General features: G+C 42.1%; 1 protein-coding gene across 1 annotated transcript; it reads left to right on the forward strand.

The window, feature by feature from the left end:
• Positions 1-4,019: 4,019 nt before the first annotated feature.
• LOC124672694 (acetyl-CoA carboxylase 2-like) lies at positions 4,020-17,306 on the forward strand. Its single transcript, XM_047208884.1, has 33 exons — positions 4,020-4,321; positions 4,996-5,059; positions 5,785-6,142; positions 6,237-6,443; positions 6,522-6,683; positions 6,787-6,879; positions 7,046-7,141; positions 7,247-7,420; positions 7,500-7,593; positions 7,669-7,856; positions 7,941-7,991; positions 8,160-8,199; positions 8,282-8,406; positions 8,503-8,619; positions 8,714-8,788; positions 8,861-8,917; positions 8,999-9,103; positions 9,196-9,282; positions 9,847-10,038; positions 10,123-10,311; positions 10,752-10,862; positions 11,271-11,360; positions 11,430-11,606; positions 11,922-11,999; positions 12,081-12,203; positions 12,296-12,565; positions 12,725-12,969; positions 13,046-13,283; positions 13,384-13,736; positions 13,823-14,036; positions 14,174-14,353; positions 14,448-16,586; positions 16,764-17,306. Exons 1-33 carry the CDS (start codon positions 4,108-4,110, stop codon positions 16,818-16,820), a joined length of 6,963 nt encoding a protein of 2,320 aa, XP_047064840.1. The 5' UTR covers positions 4,020-4,107; the 3' UTR covers positions 16,821-17,306.
• The last annotated feature ends 2,013 nt before the right edge of the window (positions 17,307-19,319 follow it).

Below are 19,319 nucleotides of genomic sequence, written 5' to 3' on the forward strand. Positions count from 1 at the left end.
CTCCCATTTTGCAACGGTCACCCGGGTAAGTCGTGGGTCCGGCGCGCTAACGTGGACAAGTTATGGGTCCCACGATGATCCGGATAAGTGGAGACGTGTCCACCGCGGGCACCAACAGCGGCCCCACTTGCCGCACCAACCAACGTCAACTAAACGGGATTCCTACCGTCCGAGCTCTTTCTGCGGGTTATAGACAAGGGGTTGGGGAAAACTGAGGAAAAACTAAGGATCTGGGGAAAACTGAGTACAACTAAGGAGCCGAGGGCACGAAAATAGAAATCCCTAAAAGATGATTAGTATGAGATTCGTTTGGGTATTACAACATAATACATAGACCGTAATCCAACTGCGTGTATGACTAATAATCCACCTTTCGGTTATCATCCGAACCTCTTCCAGTATTAAGTTGCAAGCAACAGATTATCGCATTAAGCAACGTGTGTAAAGTAAACAATAGAATTACCGTTGGATAAAACATTGTTGTTTTCTCCCTAGTAGCAACAACACATCTACAATCTGAGAAGTTATTGTCACTCTTCCAGAAAACTAGAGGCATGAACCTGCTATCGACCATAAATACTCCTTGAAGTCACAAGCATTTACCTGGCCAGAGTATCTACTAGCAACGGAGAACATGCAAGATCACAGATAACATATGACAAATATATAATCGATCTCAACATAGTATTCAATATTCATCGGATTCCAGCAAACACAACATGTAGCATTACATAAAGATGATCTTGATCATGATAGGCAGCTCACAAGATCTAAACATGAGTTACAAATTGGAGAAGACAACCATCTAGCTACTGCTATGGACCCATAGTCCAGGGATGAACTACTCACACATCACTTCGGATGCGGGAATGACGATGTAGAGGCCTCCGGTGATGATCTCCCCCTCCGGCAGGGTGCCGAGAAGAGCTTCAGAATCCTCCCGAGCTAGGGTCTACGATGGCGTCCGCGACAGAACTTTTCGTGGATGTAGGCTCGGGTGTTTAGGTTTTTCCCGAGATCGTGAATAAATAGGCGAAAGGGCGAGGTGAGTGGCCGCCTAGGGGCCCACACCACCCCTTGGCGCGGGCCACACCCAGGCCGTGCCACGGGGTGGTCTGGCCGCCCTGTGGCGCCTCCTCGTCCCCCCTCTAGACTCTGTCTTTGTTACTGTAAAATATTGACTTCGGCTTTTGTTTCGTCCAATTTTGAGAATATTTCCTGTACAACTTTTCTGAAATACAAAACAACAGAAAACATGGAACTGACATTGTGGCATCTTGTCAATAGGTTAGTGCCGAAAAATATATAAAAGTGCAACGAAGTGTAGCCAAAACATATATAAATTGGTGTAAAACAAGCATGGAGCATAAAAAATTATAGATACGTTTGCTACGTATCAACCCCCACGCTCATGGTCACATGGCCACCCTATCGACCTCGCGTGGGAGACGTCCTGAAAGAACTATCACACCATAGAACTTTCATGCAAACTCTAGTAGATAGAATTTGTATGACTATATCGTCCATATTTAGATCATGCACTCTAGCTGGAACAAATCCTTATCGTCCATGTGGCTCCTATATTTTTTGCCATGTGCCCACCCCTTCCCCTGGTGTGTGGGTGGAGTTGCAGGAGAAGCCGATGTGATGTTGAATTTGTTACTTTCCACATCAAGTATGCTCAATACTAATGAAAGATGTGTCTGGATGTGAAAAGCCATGAATGTGTGCGCTCCTTAAATGTAGAGAGAGAGCATCCACATCATGCACGGCCAAGTCACACATGCTCTGGCGTGAACTGTTATCCGTCATTGACGCGCCCCCACACTTGGGATCAGATGTTCACCCTATCCACATTGTGTGGGCGGAGTCTTGGAAGGACCCTCACACTCTGGGACTCGCATGCAAACTTTGGTAAGACAACTCATTTGTATGATTGTACCGTCTACGCTCACATCATGCAGTGTAAGTGGAACCGTTCTTTGCCATCCATATACCCCCCACATTTGTTGTCCTGTGCCCACCCCTTCCGCCTCGCGTGTGGTCGGAGTTCCCATAGAAGGCCATGTCAGCTTGAATTTATTATTTTCCACGTCTAATGAGGCCTCGTTCGGCAGGCAGGGTTTGAGGTGTTTTATCGCTAGTGTTTTGGGTGAAAGCCTTGATTAGCTCGTGTATTATCTTCGCTGTGCGTAAGGAAAAACTAGGCCTGCAGTGGCATGCACGCGCTCGGGTGGCCAGGTAGCTAAATCCTTCGACGGCCTCGCCAGAAAAAGCGTAACCGACGCCCCGATCTGCGACGGTTTGCTCACCAGAAAAAACGCGAGGGGTGCCAAGCGTTTTGATTCACACGCGTATTGCCAGGTTTTGCAGGAATACTCAGGGGCTGGACCCTTCGAAACCGGTTGAAACCTCGCCTGCCGAACAGTTCAGCTGGAGTTTACAGCGATCTAGTGCTGGTCCCGGAAAATTATACACCTTAATCCCCTCTAAAACCTGTGTGCCGAACAAGGCCTGAAAGAGATTTTTGGATGCGGAAAGACATGGAAGAGATTTTCCCTGCACAAAGGGACGAGACACGGTTCGGTTCTCTGAAAAGCATTTATGTGCAGAAAAGGAACCTCGGACAATATTGTGAAACATAAAAACCATACACACATTCCACACCAATTCGATCTCAATACAGAAACCGTGGTTGACAAAGAGATGCTGATGATAGCAAATGTCACGGTCAGGGCAGGTCCGATCCGCCCAACCACTAACCTTAATCGAACAGCAACACCAATTTCACCGGTTTGCAACTGCGTTCTCACCGTCCGGTGCCGCCGTCCAAACAGGGACACGCCAAGAGCGACACAAGGGAAACAGCGACCCAAGTCAGCAGGCGGCATCCGGGCCGTCCGCTCGGTCCAGCTGGACGCGATCTGGGCCGTCCGTCCGGCCAAGCGGGCCCCGAACCAGGCCTCGCGCAGGCGGAGTCCCCGAAGCCGATACGTGACGAATTTATTATTTTAGGCCGCACAGCCCCCATCTCTCTGTCCCTCGCCACGCCCCTCTCGGGATATCCGCCCGCTCCACTCTCCTCGCGCCGCCCGCCTCCGCCTCCGCCGGCACCACGCCGCCGCCGCAAGATCCAAGGCCAGGGCCGCGGTCGCTCTCCAAGCAGCCCGCGCGCGCGTCGGCACGTCCGCCCGCCTCCCCCGCCCCCGAGGTGCGCGCGCGCGCTATTTATTTACGCCCCCATCCCCGCCATTGCACTGTCGCGCCCCAGATCCGCCGCCCGATCCGCCTCCGCTCCCGGAGGTGAGACCAGCCGCCGCCGCCGCTGCTGTTATCTGCTGCTGCTCTGTTTTGCGCGCGCTGGTTCGTTCCCCCGCGGCTTTGGTTCGTGGCGGGTGGCGACTGACGAGGGTTTAAGGGTACTGTGCTGTGCGGGACTAGGGCTTACCGCGCTCGGTGTTCGAGACTCGGCCGAGCTTGGGGTTGGGTTGTTGGGAGCTCGCGGTGCCATGCTTAGGTAGTGCCGGTAGACAGGCCAATGCTGAAATGTGGCTTGCGTACTGTATGCGGTAGTGCTTATTGGCTCGTCGAAGGTGCCCTGTGCTGTGCGTGCCTAGCATTGGCTCTCTCAGGTTGGATTTGCCGTGCTTCACTTGGAACTAAGTGCAACCTCTCTGCGACATTACTCTGATATTGCGCAAATGCCACTACTCGTGTCGCTGCTTCCTGCTGTGATATCACGCTGCGAATGATAGGTGGTGCATGTTCTTAGTTTCCTATTGGGGCCGTGCCAATGCTACCTACTGCGGTAGTATTGCACTGAGATTGCTAGACCTACCTACCTTTTCTTTTTTGGTTATGTAAAGTGTGCGTTTCCTGTTCCATTGGAGAATCGCATTCCTTACCTATTTTAGCCGGGAGCATCATGGATGTTTGAACTTACCTAGTTAGGTCACCAATTGATCAACAAAGAGCTTGTTGTATGCGACTAATGATTCCCATGCTTATGCATCTTCCAGGTTTCCAAACCTGGGGTTAAAAGCTTCTTTAATGGCACTCTGCCTCTGAAGAACACTGCAACTCCGCTCTCTCTCCAAAGCGAGGACGATGGGATCCACGCATTTGCCCATCGTTGGGCTCAATGCCTCCACAACGCCATCGCTGTCCACTCTTCGCCAGATCAATTCAGCCGGTGCCGCATTCCAGTCCCCCTCCCCTTCAAGGTCGTCCAAGAAGAAAAGCCGCCGTGTGAAGTCAATAAGGGATGATGGCGACGGAAGCGTGTCAGACCCTGCAGGGCATAACAAGTCTATTCGCCAAGGTAACCCTAGGACCATCTCCTTTCTATTTTGGCGTCAACCTCAGACTTGCATATAGATGATGAAAGTTTTCTTGACTCAGAGCATGCTGATTTTAGTGTAAGACAGCTCAATATTACTATTGCAAAAATGATAGTTAGCATACAAATCACTGTAGCAATCTTCACATATTGTTTCAATGGTTTCGCTAAATCTTAGTCGCATGGGATTTCCTTTTGTCACACTGAGCCGTCTGAGAATTCACGTAGGGTTCTAGGAAATCAAGATTAGATCACATGGCTAGCACCATTGATTTAGACATAATAAAATCTCTGTCAACTTAGGTGTAAGATTGACTCTATTTTATTTGATCTATCTACTAGTATTTTTTTTTGTTTATAACACTATCCATATTTTTTCTTGATTAATTGTTTTCAGTAGACGGAATGTTTAATATTCAATATGATGTTTTCTTAATGAAAGGGAAACAACAATACATGTATATCGCAGTTTAAGTGCGAATGGCTGAATGTTTTTCATATTTATTAATAGCTCTAGAGAAAGAAGGATGTCGCAAAATATTTTCTTAGAACTTTGGTCGGAAGAATAACAATAACATTACAAAAGTTGGCAAGCCATTGCTTGTTCTTAGCTGTTGTGTAGGCTTGCTCAGTTTCCAATGCATATCTGGATGTAGGTCTCGCTGGCATCATCGACCTCCCAAAGGAAGGCACATCAGTTCCGGAAGTGGACATTTCACAGTATGTACTTCAGCACAGTTAAATATAGCTTAGTTCTCTTGAAAGAACAGGGAAAAATGTATAGCTCATCTACAGTTCAATATATTTAACTTGTTTTATTATCTTTACGCTTAAATGTTGAAGTTGTAAATTCTTTATTCTCATAGATTGACACTTCGATACGTCGTAGTTATACACTGTACACCTGCTAGTGCTGGAAATTGAACCATTGTCATGTGGTGAACTGCAATCTGTAAGGTTTTATTTTTTATCTAATAATAGTTATAAATCATGTACAACCTCTCTCCATTTATAACATCATTAATGCGTGATGTATAAGATATACTCCCTCCGTCTAAAAATAAATGTCTCACTTATCTAGATGCATTTTAGTTCACCTATTTTTAGACAGAGGGAGTAGTAATGTTACAGGGTGTGATTTCGCTATGTAAGTTATGGAATTACATCCAACTTTGTAAAGGGAAATATCCCCCAAAAGAGGTTACCTCTTAAGGGTTACAGCCCAGGCACATTGCTCTTACACTGCATGGAGATTGTTGGGCACTTACAAAACATTTCACTGGAAAGAGTTTTTCATATACGCATTGTTTAAATTCAATTGCCAACTGAAACCCATACCCTAATGACGAATGAAAGCCCACTTGTGTTTCCGATTCATACTAGGCAATACTATGTCACATGTATTACGGTGACCACAGTAATGACTTCCTCCGTTTCTTTTCTAGTGTGTCTGAAGACCACATGGGCTCCTACCAAATGAATGGGATACTGAATGAATCACATAACGGGAGACACGCTTCGCTGTCTAAGGTTGTTGAATTTTGTATGGCATTGGGTGGAAAGACACCAATTCACAGTGTATTAGTCGCCAACAATGGAATGGCAGCAGCTAAGTTCATGCGGAGTGTCCGGATATGGGCTAATGATACATTTGGGTCAGAGAAGGCGATTCAGTTGATAGCTATGGCAACTCCGGAAGACATGAGAATAAATGCAGAGCATATTAGAATTGCTGATCAGTTTGTTGAAGTACCTGGTGGAACAAACAATAACAACTATGCAAATGTCCAACTCATAGTGGAGGTCAGTACTGTTTACCGCTTGATGTGCAATTTATGCACAAGCTACTCTTTGTTCTTTTAGCATGACATTTGACGTGGCAACTTTGCTTTTGCAGATAGCAGAGAGAACAGGTGTTTCGGCCGTTTGGCCTGGTTGGGGCCATGCATCTGAGAATCCTGAACTTCCAGATGCACTCACTGCAAAAGGAATTGTTTTTCTCGGGCCACCAGCATCATCAATGAACGCATTAGGTGACAAGGTTGGTTCAGCTCTCATCGCTCAAGCAGCAGGGGTTCCGACTCTTGCTTGGAGTGGATCACATGTAAGCGTTACATTCTCTCGGATAATTCATTGCCTTATATTTTTGGTGGATGCATTTTATAATGACATTTTATTATAGGTGGAAATTCCATTAGAACTTTGCTTGGACTCGATACCTGAGGAGATGTATAGGAAAGCTTGTGTTACTACCGCGGATGAAGCAGTTGCAAGTTGTCAGATGATTGGTTATCCTGCCATGATCAAGGCATCCTGGGGTGGTGGTGGTAAAGGGATTAGAAAGGTACATTATTCACTTGGTTGCACTGTACTCAAGAGATTCTGTTATTATGTGTGCAGTGTTAAACCTAATCTTTTTTAACATATTAACTCGATATCTCTTGCAGGTTAATAATGATGATGAGGTTAAAGCACTGTTTAAGCAAGTACAGGGTGAAGTTCCTGGCTCCCCAATATTTATCATGAGACTTGCATCTCAGGTTAGACTTGTCTTGAATTTCTATTTTCCAAGGATGCTGTTTCTGGGTGGTATATTGTACACCTGGAAGCTTCATTTGCTCTTCCTTGCAAGGCTAGAATTGTATTCTGTAATCTGTACTCATATGGTAATTTTCATTGCAATCTCTTCCCCCTTTCCTTTTGTAGAGTCGACATCTTGAAGTCCAGCTGCTTTGTGATCAATATGGCAATGTAGCAGCACTTCACAGTCGTGATTGCAGTGTGCAACGACGACACCAAAAGGTATGGTCCTAGAGATGGAAACCATCACTTTTATTACGGGTCTGCTTACCTGTAGTTTTGATCACATGGTTCAACTCCGTCCTTTTTTTTGTTTTGTTATAACAGATAATTGAGGAAGGACCAGTTACTGTTGCTCCCCGTGAGACAGTGAAGGAGCTAGAGCAAGCAGCAAGGAGGCTTGCTAAGGCTGTGGGATATGTTGGTGCTGCTACTGTTGAATATCTCTACAGCATGGAGACTGGTGAATACTATTTTCTGGAGCTTAATCCACGGTTGCAGGTTTGTTCTTTTGAACACTCTACAGGACTTACTATTTTTTTTTGGCAGTCATTTACATTGTTAAATGGTCTACATTCAGGTTGAGCACCCAGTCACTGAGTGGATAGCTGAAGTAAATTTGCCTGCAGCTCAAGTTGCAGTTGGAATGGGTATACCCCTTTGGCAGGTTCCAGGTAATAATAAAATCATCGTAATATCTTTAGTTTCTGGCCCATGTTATTTCGTTGTCTAATTATCTCCTTACACAGAGATCAGACGTTTCTACGGAATGGACAATGGAGGTGGCTATGACATTTGGAGGAAAACAGCAGCTCTTGCTACTCCATTCAACTTTGATGAAGTAGATTCTCAATGGCCGAAGGGTCATTGTGTTGCAGTTAGGATAACTAGTGAGAATCCTGATGATGGATTCAAGCCTACTGGTGGAAAAGTTAAGGTGGGATTTCCTAATGTGATATCTATGTTTCAAGCACACTAGGGTTAGTAAACTCATCTGGTCTTGATTTTTCGTATATTTCAGGAGATAAGTTTTAAAAGTAAGCCGAATGTCTGGGGATATTTCTCAGTTAAGGTAAGCTAAGCTGTTCATAGCTCTGTTGCAGTGCCATGTTATTTTGAGTTCTGCAGAAAATTTGTCTGCAAGATTTTTTATTTGAATTAGTATTCTCATTTTGGTTTTGATTGACTAAGTACTGATCCAATCAAAAAATCTTTTCCTCCCCTCTTCATCTGTTTTCAGTCTGGTGGAGGCATTCATGAATTTGCAGATTCTCAGTTTGGTATGTAAACTTTTACCCAGTGCATATTCCTCCTTGTTATTTGTATTGATCCTTACATTGGAAATTGCTCCTTCGATTACAGGACATGTTTTTGCCTATGGAGTGACTAGATCAGCAGCAATAACCAGCATGTCTCTTGCATTAAAAGAGATTCAAATCCGCGGAGAAATTCATTCAAACGTTGATTACACGGTTGATCTCTTGAACGTAAGTAATAATAGCAACTTGTTGAACCCTACTTTTGATTTTACATCTGTCTTTCCTTCAAAATAATCCCTTCTTGTGGTTTCTGCATCTTTTCAGGCCCCAGACTTCAGAGAAAACACAATCCATACCGGCTGGCTGGATACCAGAATAGCTATGCGTGTTCAAGCTGAGAGGCCTCCCTGGTACATTTCAGTGGTTGGAGGAGCTCTATATGTAAGCCAATGAAACTAGTTAATGTTACAGCAACTTTTGGCAAGCCAATTGTGAAAAACACAACTAGTGTTGAAATGATTGTTTTGTGTTGTAGAAAACAATAACCACCAACGCGGAGACTGTTTCTGAATATGTCAGCTATCTCATCAAGGGTCAGATTCCACCAAAGGTAGTGTCTTAATTGGCGTAAACTCTGTATATTACTTGAAGGTGAACGTTGTTGACCATTATTTTTGTGCAGCATATATCCCTTGTGCATTCAACTATTTCTTTGAATATAGAGGAAATCAAATATACAGTAAGTGCGACATTCCTTAAGAAAGATTCAGTTATAATGCAATGATAGCTACCATTGATGCTCATCTACACCATGTCACAGATTGAGATTGTGAGGAGTGGACAGGGTAGCTACAGATTGAGAATGAATGGATCGCTTATTGAAGCAAATGTACAAACATTATGTGATGGTGGCCTTCTAATGCAGGTATTTAACTATTTATACTTGCTCATAAATATAATCTAAGGTTGAAAAGTACTGCTGAAAGAGTTCTGATTCTTTGGTTGTAATTTCTCCAGCTGGATGGAAACAGCCATGTTATTTATGCTGAAGAAGAAGCAGGTGGTACACGGCTTCTTATTGATGGAAAGACATGCTTGTTACAGGTAAGGATATTCTCTTTGTTTGTTCCTTTATCTATAATCTTGGTGTTTGATGATTGGATTTCGTATTCCTATTTGTGACTTGTTACTGACTTACTGTAGTCACCTTCTGATCATTAGCACTTTAGTTTGAAAAGAAAAGATAAATCGGTCTTATGAACTAATGAATGGTACAACATGATGTTTTTCAAGATCACACCAGGACCAGGTGATATTAAATTTTACCGACAGCAGGTCTTGTGATGTATAAGGACAAGTTACATAGGTGCAATATAGCTAAGAGGGCTCCAGCTCTTTTATATTGCTTCTTCTATTTCTCAAATCTAGGTTTTCCAGCAACAATAGTATTTTTAACAAGCACTAATTATCATAATAAGGCACAAAAAGAGTTAGAAGGTGTCCTTTAACACTATGTCATGTAACCTTTAAAAGCTTGTGATCAGATCATTTTAGTGATACAAAAGAACAATTGAATACTTTATGATTTTTTTCTTACACCAAAACTTTATGATTCTTGATCACACTGCATTGTATCCTCAACTAAATAAATGACAAATCATTCTGCAGAATGATCATGATCCGTCAAGGTTATTAGCTGAAACACCCTGCAAACTTCTTCGTTTCTTGATTGCCGATGGTGCTCATGTCGATGCTGATGTACCATATGCGGAAGTTGAGGTTATGAAGATGTGCATGCCCCTCTTGTCACCTGCTGCTGGTGTCATTAATGTTTTGTTGTCTGAGGGCCAGGCGATGCAGGTTATATTACTGCACTTTTTTGTTGCTTATGCTGTTAATAACCATTGCATGTGAAGCATCTGAATTTAATATATATATTTTTAGGCTGGTGATCTTATAGCGAGACTTGATCTCGATGACCCTTCTGCTGTGAAGAGAGCCGAACCATTCGAAGGATCTTTTCCAGAAATTAGCCTTCCTATTGCTGCTTCTGGCCAAGTTCACAAAAAATGTGCTGCAAGTTTGAATGCTGCTCGAATGGTCCTTGCAGGATATGAGCATGCGATCAACAAAGTAAACTTTAAGACCCCTACAGTAACTATATTTCGAATATATTGTCTCATATTTCCTGTTTTTCTCAAATACCATTATTTATTATTATTATTATGAAATTCTGGATTATTCTGAGTTCCTCATTGACCTATTTCTGCCTTTCGCTACAAAATGGTTTCTAATATATAGAAGTTCTTGATGCTTGTCTTTTCAAATGTTGATTCAAATGCTTTTCTCTTATGTTCATCATACTCACTTATGATAGAGATGCTCTTTCTCTTATGGTCTTCATGCTCAGAACTTATTATATAGATTGTCTTTATCCTTGTGCTATTTTCCTTTCTTTCCGTAATTAATGTTTTGGTTTGGTGATTCCTGATCAAACCGTGTATTTCCTTGTAATTTAGTCGATAAGTTTAGCATCTGATTACTTTTTCCATTGCACTTGGCTTCTTTTTTAGGTTGTACAAGATTTGCTATGGTGCCTAGATACAACTGAGCTTCCTTTCCTACAATGGGAAGAGCTTATGTCTGTTTTGGCAACTAGACTTCCAAGACGTCTTAAGAGTGAGGTATGTGATAATTGATATGATATGGAGGATCTGGCAAAAGGGGACATTGGTACATTTAGTTTATGATATAGAAGGGTCTTAATCCTTGACTAAAAGATCATCTCACTTATCGTGGTTTACATTGTACATTGATCAATCACCTTGGTAATTCGACATAACTTATTGCACAACCTTTAAAATGTCTTTATATTCTAATAATGTAATAAAAATTCAGAATATTCAACTTCGGTTCTTCATAATGGGAAATATTTGGTACTTTGTCTCATTTATTTGCACTCTACGTTGTTTTAGTTGGCTTGCCATTCTAACTGAATCTTTAAAGTTCTTGTTTGGTTTAGCTAGTTCTTGTTTATTGATCTTTTGTACCTTGTGTTCTGTCTCAACGGATTCTAATTTTTATGCAATCAGTTGGAGCGTAAATACGATGAATTTAAGTTGAATATTGACCATATGAAGATCAAGGATTTCCCCACCGAGATGCTTAGAGAGACAATCAAGGTCAGTATTTGGTTTCTGATGGCATCCCGGTCTAAGTTGTACTATTTTTTGTAACAAGTTTTCTTGTAGGAAAATCTTGCATATGTTTCTGAGAATGAAATGGCGACAATTGAAAGGCTTGTTGAGCCTCTGATGAGCCTACTGAAGTCATATGAGGGTGGGAAAGAAAGCCATGCCCACTTTATTGTCAAGTCCCTTTTCGAGGAGTATCTCTTGGTTGAGGAACTATTCAGTGATGGCATTCAGGTATTCTTTCATTTCAAAACTGAGAAAATCTACTAGATTCATTTTTTAAGGGTCATTCCTTTTAAACATATATGAACTGATGTTATATACTCCATCCGTCCATAAAAGGATGTCGGAGGTTTGTCCAAATTTGGATGTATCTGTACACTAAAAACTGTCTACATCCGAATTTAGACAAACTTCTGACATCCTTTTATGGACAGAGGTAGTACATATTATTGATTGCATCAGAACCTTTTTTCGTAATGAAGTACCAAATATTTTGTACATGGCTTAAGAAATTGATTGATTTCCCTAAAATGTGTTACTTTGTAGTCTGACGTGATTGAACGACTACGCCTACAATATAGTAAAGACCTTCAGAAGGTTGTAGACATTGTTTTGTCTCACCAGGTAAGTTACTTTTGGCCTAATGACTTGGTGCAATTGATCACTGAAGCAATCTTCGTCACTGATGGTTTGATTTTTTTCTAGGGTGTGAGAAACAAAACTAAGCTGGTACTCACGCTCATGGAGAAACTGGTTTATCCAAATCCTGCTGCCTACAGGGATCAGTTGATTCGCTTTGCTTCCCTCAACCATAAAAGATATTATAAGGTGACAATGGTGACCTAAAAGAGATGGAAGCTTTTGGATAATCTTAATGTGATATCTTAGGCTAACGAATTACTTTCATTGTAATAATGCAGTTGGCCCTTAAAGCTAGTGAACTTCTTGAACAAACCAAGCTCAGTGAACTCCGCACAAGCATTGCAAGGAACCTTTCAGCTCTGGAGATGTTTACTGAGGAAAGGGCAGGTTTCTCCTTGCAAGCCAGAAAATTGGCCATTGATGAGAGCATGGTAGATTTAGTCACTGCCCCACTGCCAGTTGAAGATGCACTTATTTCCTTGTTTGATTGTAGTGATCAAACTCTCCAGCAGAGAGTGATTGAGACATACATATCTCGATTATACCAGGTATTGCATGGGCTATTTTTTTTTTGGATCTTCTGCTTTTCTGGATGCAAACACTAAAGTTTCTAATGAATAAGATGATCAGTGTGGAAGTATTTGATTTAGAACTTGTAAGACATTTACTGCTCTATAAGTGGGCTAACTTGCCAATGATATTTTCAGCCTCAACTTGTGAAGGATAGTATCCAGCTGAAATATCAGGATTCTGGTGTTACTGCTTTATGGGAATTCACCCAAGGGCATCCTGAGAAGAGATTGGGTGCTATGGTTATCCTGAAGTCGCTTGAATCTGTGTCAACAGCCATTGGAGCTGCTCTAAAGGATACATCGCATTATGCAAGCTCAGCGGGTAACACGATGCACATTGCTTTGTTGGGTGATACTCAAATGAATACAACTGAAGATAGGTATGTTCATGTGCATATTAGTGCTGCTGAGTTTATTTGGTGCAATTCTTAAAATATCTTAACCTATTTCTTTCAGTGGTGATAATGACCGAGCTCAAGACAGGATAGACCAACTTTCTTTGATACTGAAACAAGATATCGTCACGGCTGATCTATGTGCTGCTGGTGTCAAGGTTATTAGTTGCATCGTCCAAAGAGATGGAGCACTCATGCCCATGCGCCGTACCTTCCTCCTGTCAGATGAAAAGCTTGGTTATGAGGAAGAGCCAATTCTCCGGCATGTGGAGCCTCCACTTTCTTCACTTCTTGAGTTGGTATGCAACTCATCAAAATGATTGCATGATGTTTTGATACAACTTAAAATATTATTTTGTTATCTGTTACTTGTATTTATTTAGCCTGCTTTGGATACAGGATAAACTGAAAGTGAAAGGATACAATGAGATGAAGTATACACCGTCACGTGATCGGCAGTGGCATATATACACACTTAGAAATACTGAAAACCCCAAAATGTTGCACAGAGTATTTTTCCGTACTCTTGTCAGACAACCCAGTGCTGGCAACAGGTTTACATCAGGCCATATCAGTGATGTTGAAGGGGGATGTGCTGAGGAATCTCTTTCATTTACGTCTAGCAGCATAATGAAATCGCTGATGACTGCTATAGAAGAACTGGAGCTTCACGCGATCAGGACTGGCCATTCTCATATGTACTTGTGCATATTGAAGGAGCAAAAGCTTCTTGACCTTATTCCCGTTTCAGGGTAAGCTTGGACATTGTTCTTTTTACAGAACATATATGCCTTGCTCTTGTGTGTCACCTTCTCAATGAGCTTTTCATCGTACACAGGAGCACTGTTGTGGATGTTGGTCAGGATGAAGCTACTGCATGCTCTCTTTTGAAAGAAATGGCTCTAAAGATACATGAACTTGTTGGTGCAAGAATGCATCATCTTTCTGTATGTCAGTGGGAAGTGAAACTTAAGTTGGATAGCGATGGACCTGCCAGTGGTAGCTGGAGAGTTGTAACAACCAATGTCACTCCTCACACCTGCACTGTGGATGTAAGTTTTATTGCCTTGCATCTTGTTTTCCTGTATGATACTTATATACATAGAACTACCATCTTACTTAGTTTGTTGTCATTTCCACCTCATTTAGACATATGGTCTGAAGCTCATGGTGCTTTTAATGCTTTTAGATCTACCGGGAGGTTGAAGATACAGAATCACAGAAACTAGTATACCACTCTGCCTCATCGTCATCTGGTCCTTTGCATGGTGTCGCACTGAGTAATTCGTATCAGCCTTTGAGCATTATTGATCTAAAACGATGCTCTGCCAGGGCCAACAGAACTACATACTGCTACGATTTTCCATTGGTTAGTATCTATCTCTCCGTATTGTGTATTCTGTTAGCAGATTCCTATTGGTATTACATGTCCTCCTAAAGCTGATAAGAACTCAAAAATGTAGGCATTTGAAACTGCAGTGAGGAAGTCATGGTCTAACATTCCTAGAAACAACCAATGTTATGTTAAAGCGACAGAGCTGGTGTTTGCTGAGAAGAATGGGTCGTGGGGCACTCCTATAATTCCTATGCAGCGTGCTGCTGGGCTCAATGACATCGGTATGGTAGCCTGGATCTTGGACATGTCCACTCCCGAATTTCCCAGTGGCAGACAGATTATTGTTGTCGCAAATGATATTACTTTTAGAGCTGGATCATTTGGCCCAAGGGAAGATGCATTTTTTGAAGCTGTTACCAACCTGGCTTGTGAGAGAAAGCTTCCTCTTATCTATTTGGCTGCAAACTCTGGTGCTCGGATTGGCATTGCCGATGAAGTTAAATCTATCTTCCGTGTTAAATGGATTGATGATAGCAACCCTGAACGTGGATTTGATTACGTTTATCTGTCTGAAGAAGACTATGGCCGTATTAGCTCTTCTGTTATAGCGCACAAGACACAGCTAGATAGTGGCGAAATAAGGTGGGTTATCGATTCTGTTGTGGGCAAGGAGGATGGACTAGGTGTGGAGAACATACATGGAAGTGCTGCTATTGCCAGTGCGTATTCTAGGGCATATGAGGAGACATTTACACTTACATTTGTGACTGGACGAACTGTTGGAATAGGAGCATATCTTGCTCGACTTGGCATACGGTGCATACAGCGTGAAGATCAGCCCATTATCTTAACTGGGTATTCTGCCCTGAACAAGCTTCTTGGGCGGGAAGTGTACAGCTCTCACATGCAGTTGGGTGGTCCCAAAATCATGGCGACTAATGGTATTGACCATCTGACTGTTCGAGATGACCTTGAAGGTGTTTCTAATATATTGAGGTGGCTCAGCTATGTTCCTGCTAACATTGGTGGACCTCTTCCTATTACAAAACCTTTGGATCCAATAGACAGACCTGTTGCATACATTCCTGAGAATACATGTGATCCTCGTGCAGCCATAAGTGGCATTGATGACAGCCAAGGGAAATGGCTGGGTGGTATGTTTGACAAAGACAGTTTTGTGGAGACATTTGGAGGATGGGCGAAGACAGTAGTTACTGGCAGAGCAAAACTTGGAGGGATTCCTGTGGGTGTTATAGCTGTGGAGACACAGACCATGATGCAGCTCGTCCCAGCTGATCCAGGACAGCCTGATTCCCATGAGCGGTCTGTTCCTCGTGCTGGGCAAGTCTGGTTTCCAGATTCTGCTACCAAGACAGCGCAGGCAATGTTGGACTTCAACCGTGAAGGGTTACCTCTGTTCATCCTTGCTAACTGGAGAGGCTTCTCTGGTGGGCAAAGAGACCTTTTTGAAGGAATTCTGCAGGCTGGATCAACAATTGTTGAGAACCTTAGGACATATAATCAGCCTGCCTTCGTATATATCCCCAAGGCTGCAGAGCTACGTGGAGGTGCTTGGGTCGTGATTGGTAGCAAGATAAATCCAGATCGCATTGAGTGCTATGCTGAGACAACTGCAAAAGGGAATGTTCTCGAGCCTCAAGGGTTGATTGAGATCAAGTTCAGGTCAGAGGAACTCCAAGAATGCATGGGTAGGCTTGATCCAGAATTGATAAATCTGAAAGCACAACTCCAGGGAGCAAAGCATGAAAATGGAAGTCTATCTGATGGAGAATCCATTCAGAAGAGCATAGAAGCTCGAAAGAAACAGTTGCTGCCTTTGTACACTCAAATCGCGATACGGTTTGCTGAATTGCATGATACTTCCCTCAGAATGCTTGCTAAAGGTGTGATTAGGAAAATTGTAGATTGGGAAGAATCTCGGTCTTTCTTCTACAAGAGATTACGGCGGAGGATATCTGAGGACGTTCTTGCAAAAGAAATAAGAAGTGTAATTGGTGTCGAGTCTTCTCACAAATCAGCAATGGAGTTGATCAAGAAGTGGTACATGGCTTCTGAGACAGCTGGAGGAAGCACTGAATGGGATGATGACGATGCTTTTGTTGCCTGGAGGGAGAACCCTGAAAACTACAAGGAGCATATCAAAGAGCTTAGGGCTCAAAGGGTATCTCAGGTGCTCTCAGATGTTGCAGACTCCAGTTCGGATTTACAAGCCTTGCCACAGGGTCTTTCCATGCTACTAGAAAAGGTACACATGCTTACAGTTTTAGCTGCATCTATTTTGTTTGCAAGTTATTTGCTGAGGGTGAGTAAAATGTTGCTATCCTCATATACACTTAGTCTGTAACCAAACAATGCTGCTATCTTTTTCATGTAGTACCGTACCAAATAATGTCTGACACACTTTTCTTTGGACACTTTGTAGATGGATCCCTCTAGGAGAGCAGAGTTTATTGAGGAGGTCAAGAAGGTCCTCAAATGATCAAATGATACCAACACATCCAACACAGAATGTGCATGATATCTGTTTCTCTTGAAGTACATATATAGAAGGATACAAGGCGGCTGTAACCGATCGTAGCCAATCTGGGCCAACCATTATTTTTGTGAACTTGTTGGTGGTCTTGCTTTCGCGACCCCCTCCAGCTGGTTGAGGAGTGTAAGTGGATGTGTTAGTTCTGCTGCCACATGATTTGAGAAGAATAGGGGCAGCGGGTTACCTGCCATTGGCAAGAACACTGGTGATCTTTCTTGGGTGCTTTAGTTCTGTGATGTACTATGGCCTGTTCGATGCTGTAACTCTAGTCTTGAAGTGTTATTCAGATGTCCATTCAATTTTGAACTTGAATAATGTGTTTTGTAGGCTTATGTGTACCTGTACGTGGAATAAATGTCCGTTGAGCTAGCATTCAACATGGACATCTGCTCGGATTGTAATCTATGTTAGAATTCTGATCTTTTATGTCTTTCACTTGATAGCATGCCGCCTCTTCTGGCAACATACACGCTATCAGAAAGGTTAGCATGCGTTAGGTGTTACTGAAGCTCATAACAGTCGCCCAACCTTTTTCTCACCTGCTTTACTTAATATCTAGCCCATGTTTGTTAGCAAAGGGTTTACTCTGCTGAAAGTTCCAAGTTCTCAAGAAATATTTTGGGTTGGAGCTAAATGTAAGAGTTGTAAGTTGGCTTGAGCTAATGCAGGAATCTTGTTTGCGACAGGGATAAGGTGTTTACGTTTCTATGTCGGGAGCAATTCTCTCTGACATCCTCAAATTGACGAGCAGAGGGGTGAACTTATGTTTACAGATATGTAAATGATATGTGCTACTGATGACACTCCTATGTAATGACATGAACTATTTACCCCTGGATTGCTCTCCCCATATCTCCTCTCGTATCACTGTGCACACAAAATTTTCTTCTGTTGACTCTGGTAACTAATTCACATTGCCCTGGACTTGTTACTATGCTAGGGCTGCCCTGCGCCATTTTGGTATTTGTTCATTCTTCAGCTAGTGCAGTTCCGATTGTTTATTGCATGCATGTGGTTGTTTCTTCTCAGTGAAACAGAGATGTGTTTGGCTGTTTGTTTTATATGCGCCAGCACAATGGAATGGAGCATCATGTCATTTTCTTTAATCTATTTTCTTGCATGTGTGTGTTCCTATGTGAAGCCACTTGGTTGTTACACTGCATTAGTTAACCGTGTATATGTAAGAACTCTGTCGGATGGTTTCGTTTCTATGCATTAGTTAACCGGGAGTTGGGTCCCTGTTCATCAACTACCAGAAGTACGATGCTGCCACTAATCCATGCATACGTGTATAGTTCTGAACTCAAAATTCTAGCTATAGTTTTTCTTTTGAGGGAAAATTCTACCCATAGTTGTGACACTGTGCGAGCATTTTACCCCAACGGAACAACCTTCATCTTATTGTACTCCTTGGTTGTAGATATTGTCACAACTTTAACCATTTCTCAGTTTTCTGTATTGAAAACCTAGATCCACTTGTTAGACATGTTAGCTAACTACGACTAAGACACTTAATCGTTTAAAAAATACCATACTATGTCAATTTTACTCTGTAAAGTTTTCTAACTAGTATTGCTCGATGCATAATGGAACCAGATCCTCTAACGATAAGGAGCAAAGTCAGGGAAGCTACATTCCTTCAACTTCGCTCGCCACGTTCATGTGACCAATTTAATCTAAATTAACTTGCACAACATATATATTTGGTATCCATTTACCGGAAAGTACCATGTGCACATGAGCACAAGTGCTCCTTGGAGTTTTGGATTTTTGAAAATTTTCAAAACCTCGCTCTTTTATGTTTTCAAAAATTATGGCATTAAATATGTAGATAGATTTAGACACGAGGAGTGTAGTCAAAAAAATCCCATTAAAAAATACTTTGTATTTTGGAAAATACAAAAAAGACAAATTTCTGACTATAAATAGTAGTACAATAATACGTATATTTTGTCAGTGTACTGTCAGAAATTTGTCTTTTTTGCATCTCCAAAAATATAACGTATTTTTTGACGAGACTTTTTTGATTCCAATCCTCATATACACATCTATCTACATATTTAATGTCATAATTCTTGAAAGCAGAGAAATATGAGAATCTGAAATTTTCAAAAATCCAAAAGTGAAGGGAGCACTGACTCCCATGTGCACAAAATCCTTTAAAGTTTCGGGAAGTCAAAGGCAAATCTAACTGATCTCACAAAGTATCCATGCATTGATGTGTGTGTGAGACGCACAACTCCACCTGCCACACAAAAAAGTAAAATTTACGACCACCCAGTTATATTTGCTTGCTAGTACGGCAACATGTCTACAGGTCAAACTTGTAAAAGCAGAATCAGTTCAGTTACAAACACTCCTATTCAAGGCATAGTATGATGTAGCAATCATTGGATCCACATGCTGTGTAGACCTATTATCCAAACATGCCCCCCTTGCCACAAA

Source organism: Lolium rigidum, chromosome 7 (genome assembly GCF_022539505.1).
Source record: "Lolium rigidum isolate FL_2022 chromosome 7, APGP_CSIRO_Lrig_0.1, whole genome shotgun sequence".
Lineage (NCBI taxonomy): Eukaryota > Viridiplantae > Streptophyta > Magnoliopsida > Poales > Poaceae > Lolium > Lolium rigidum.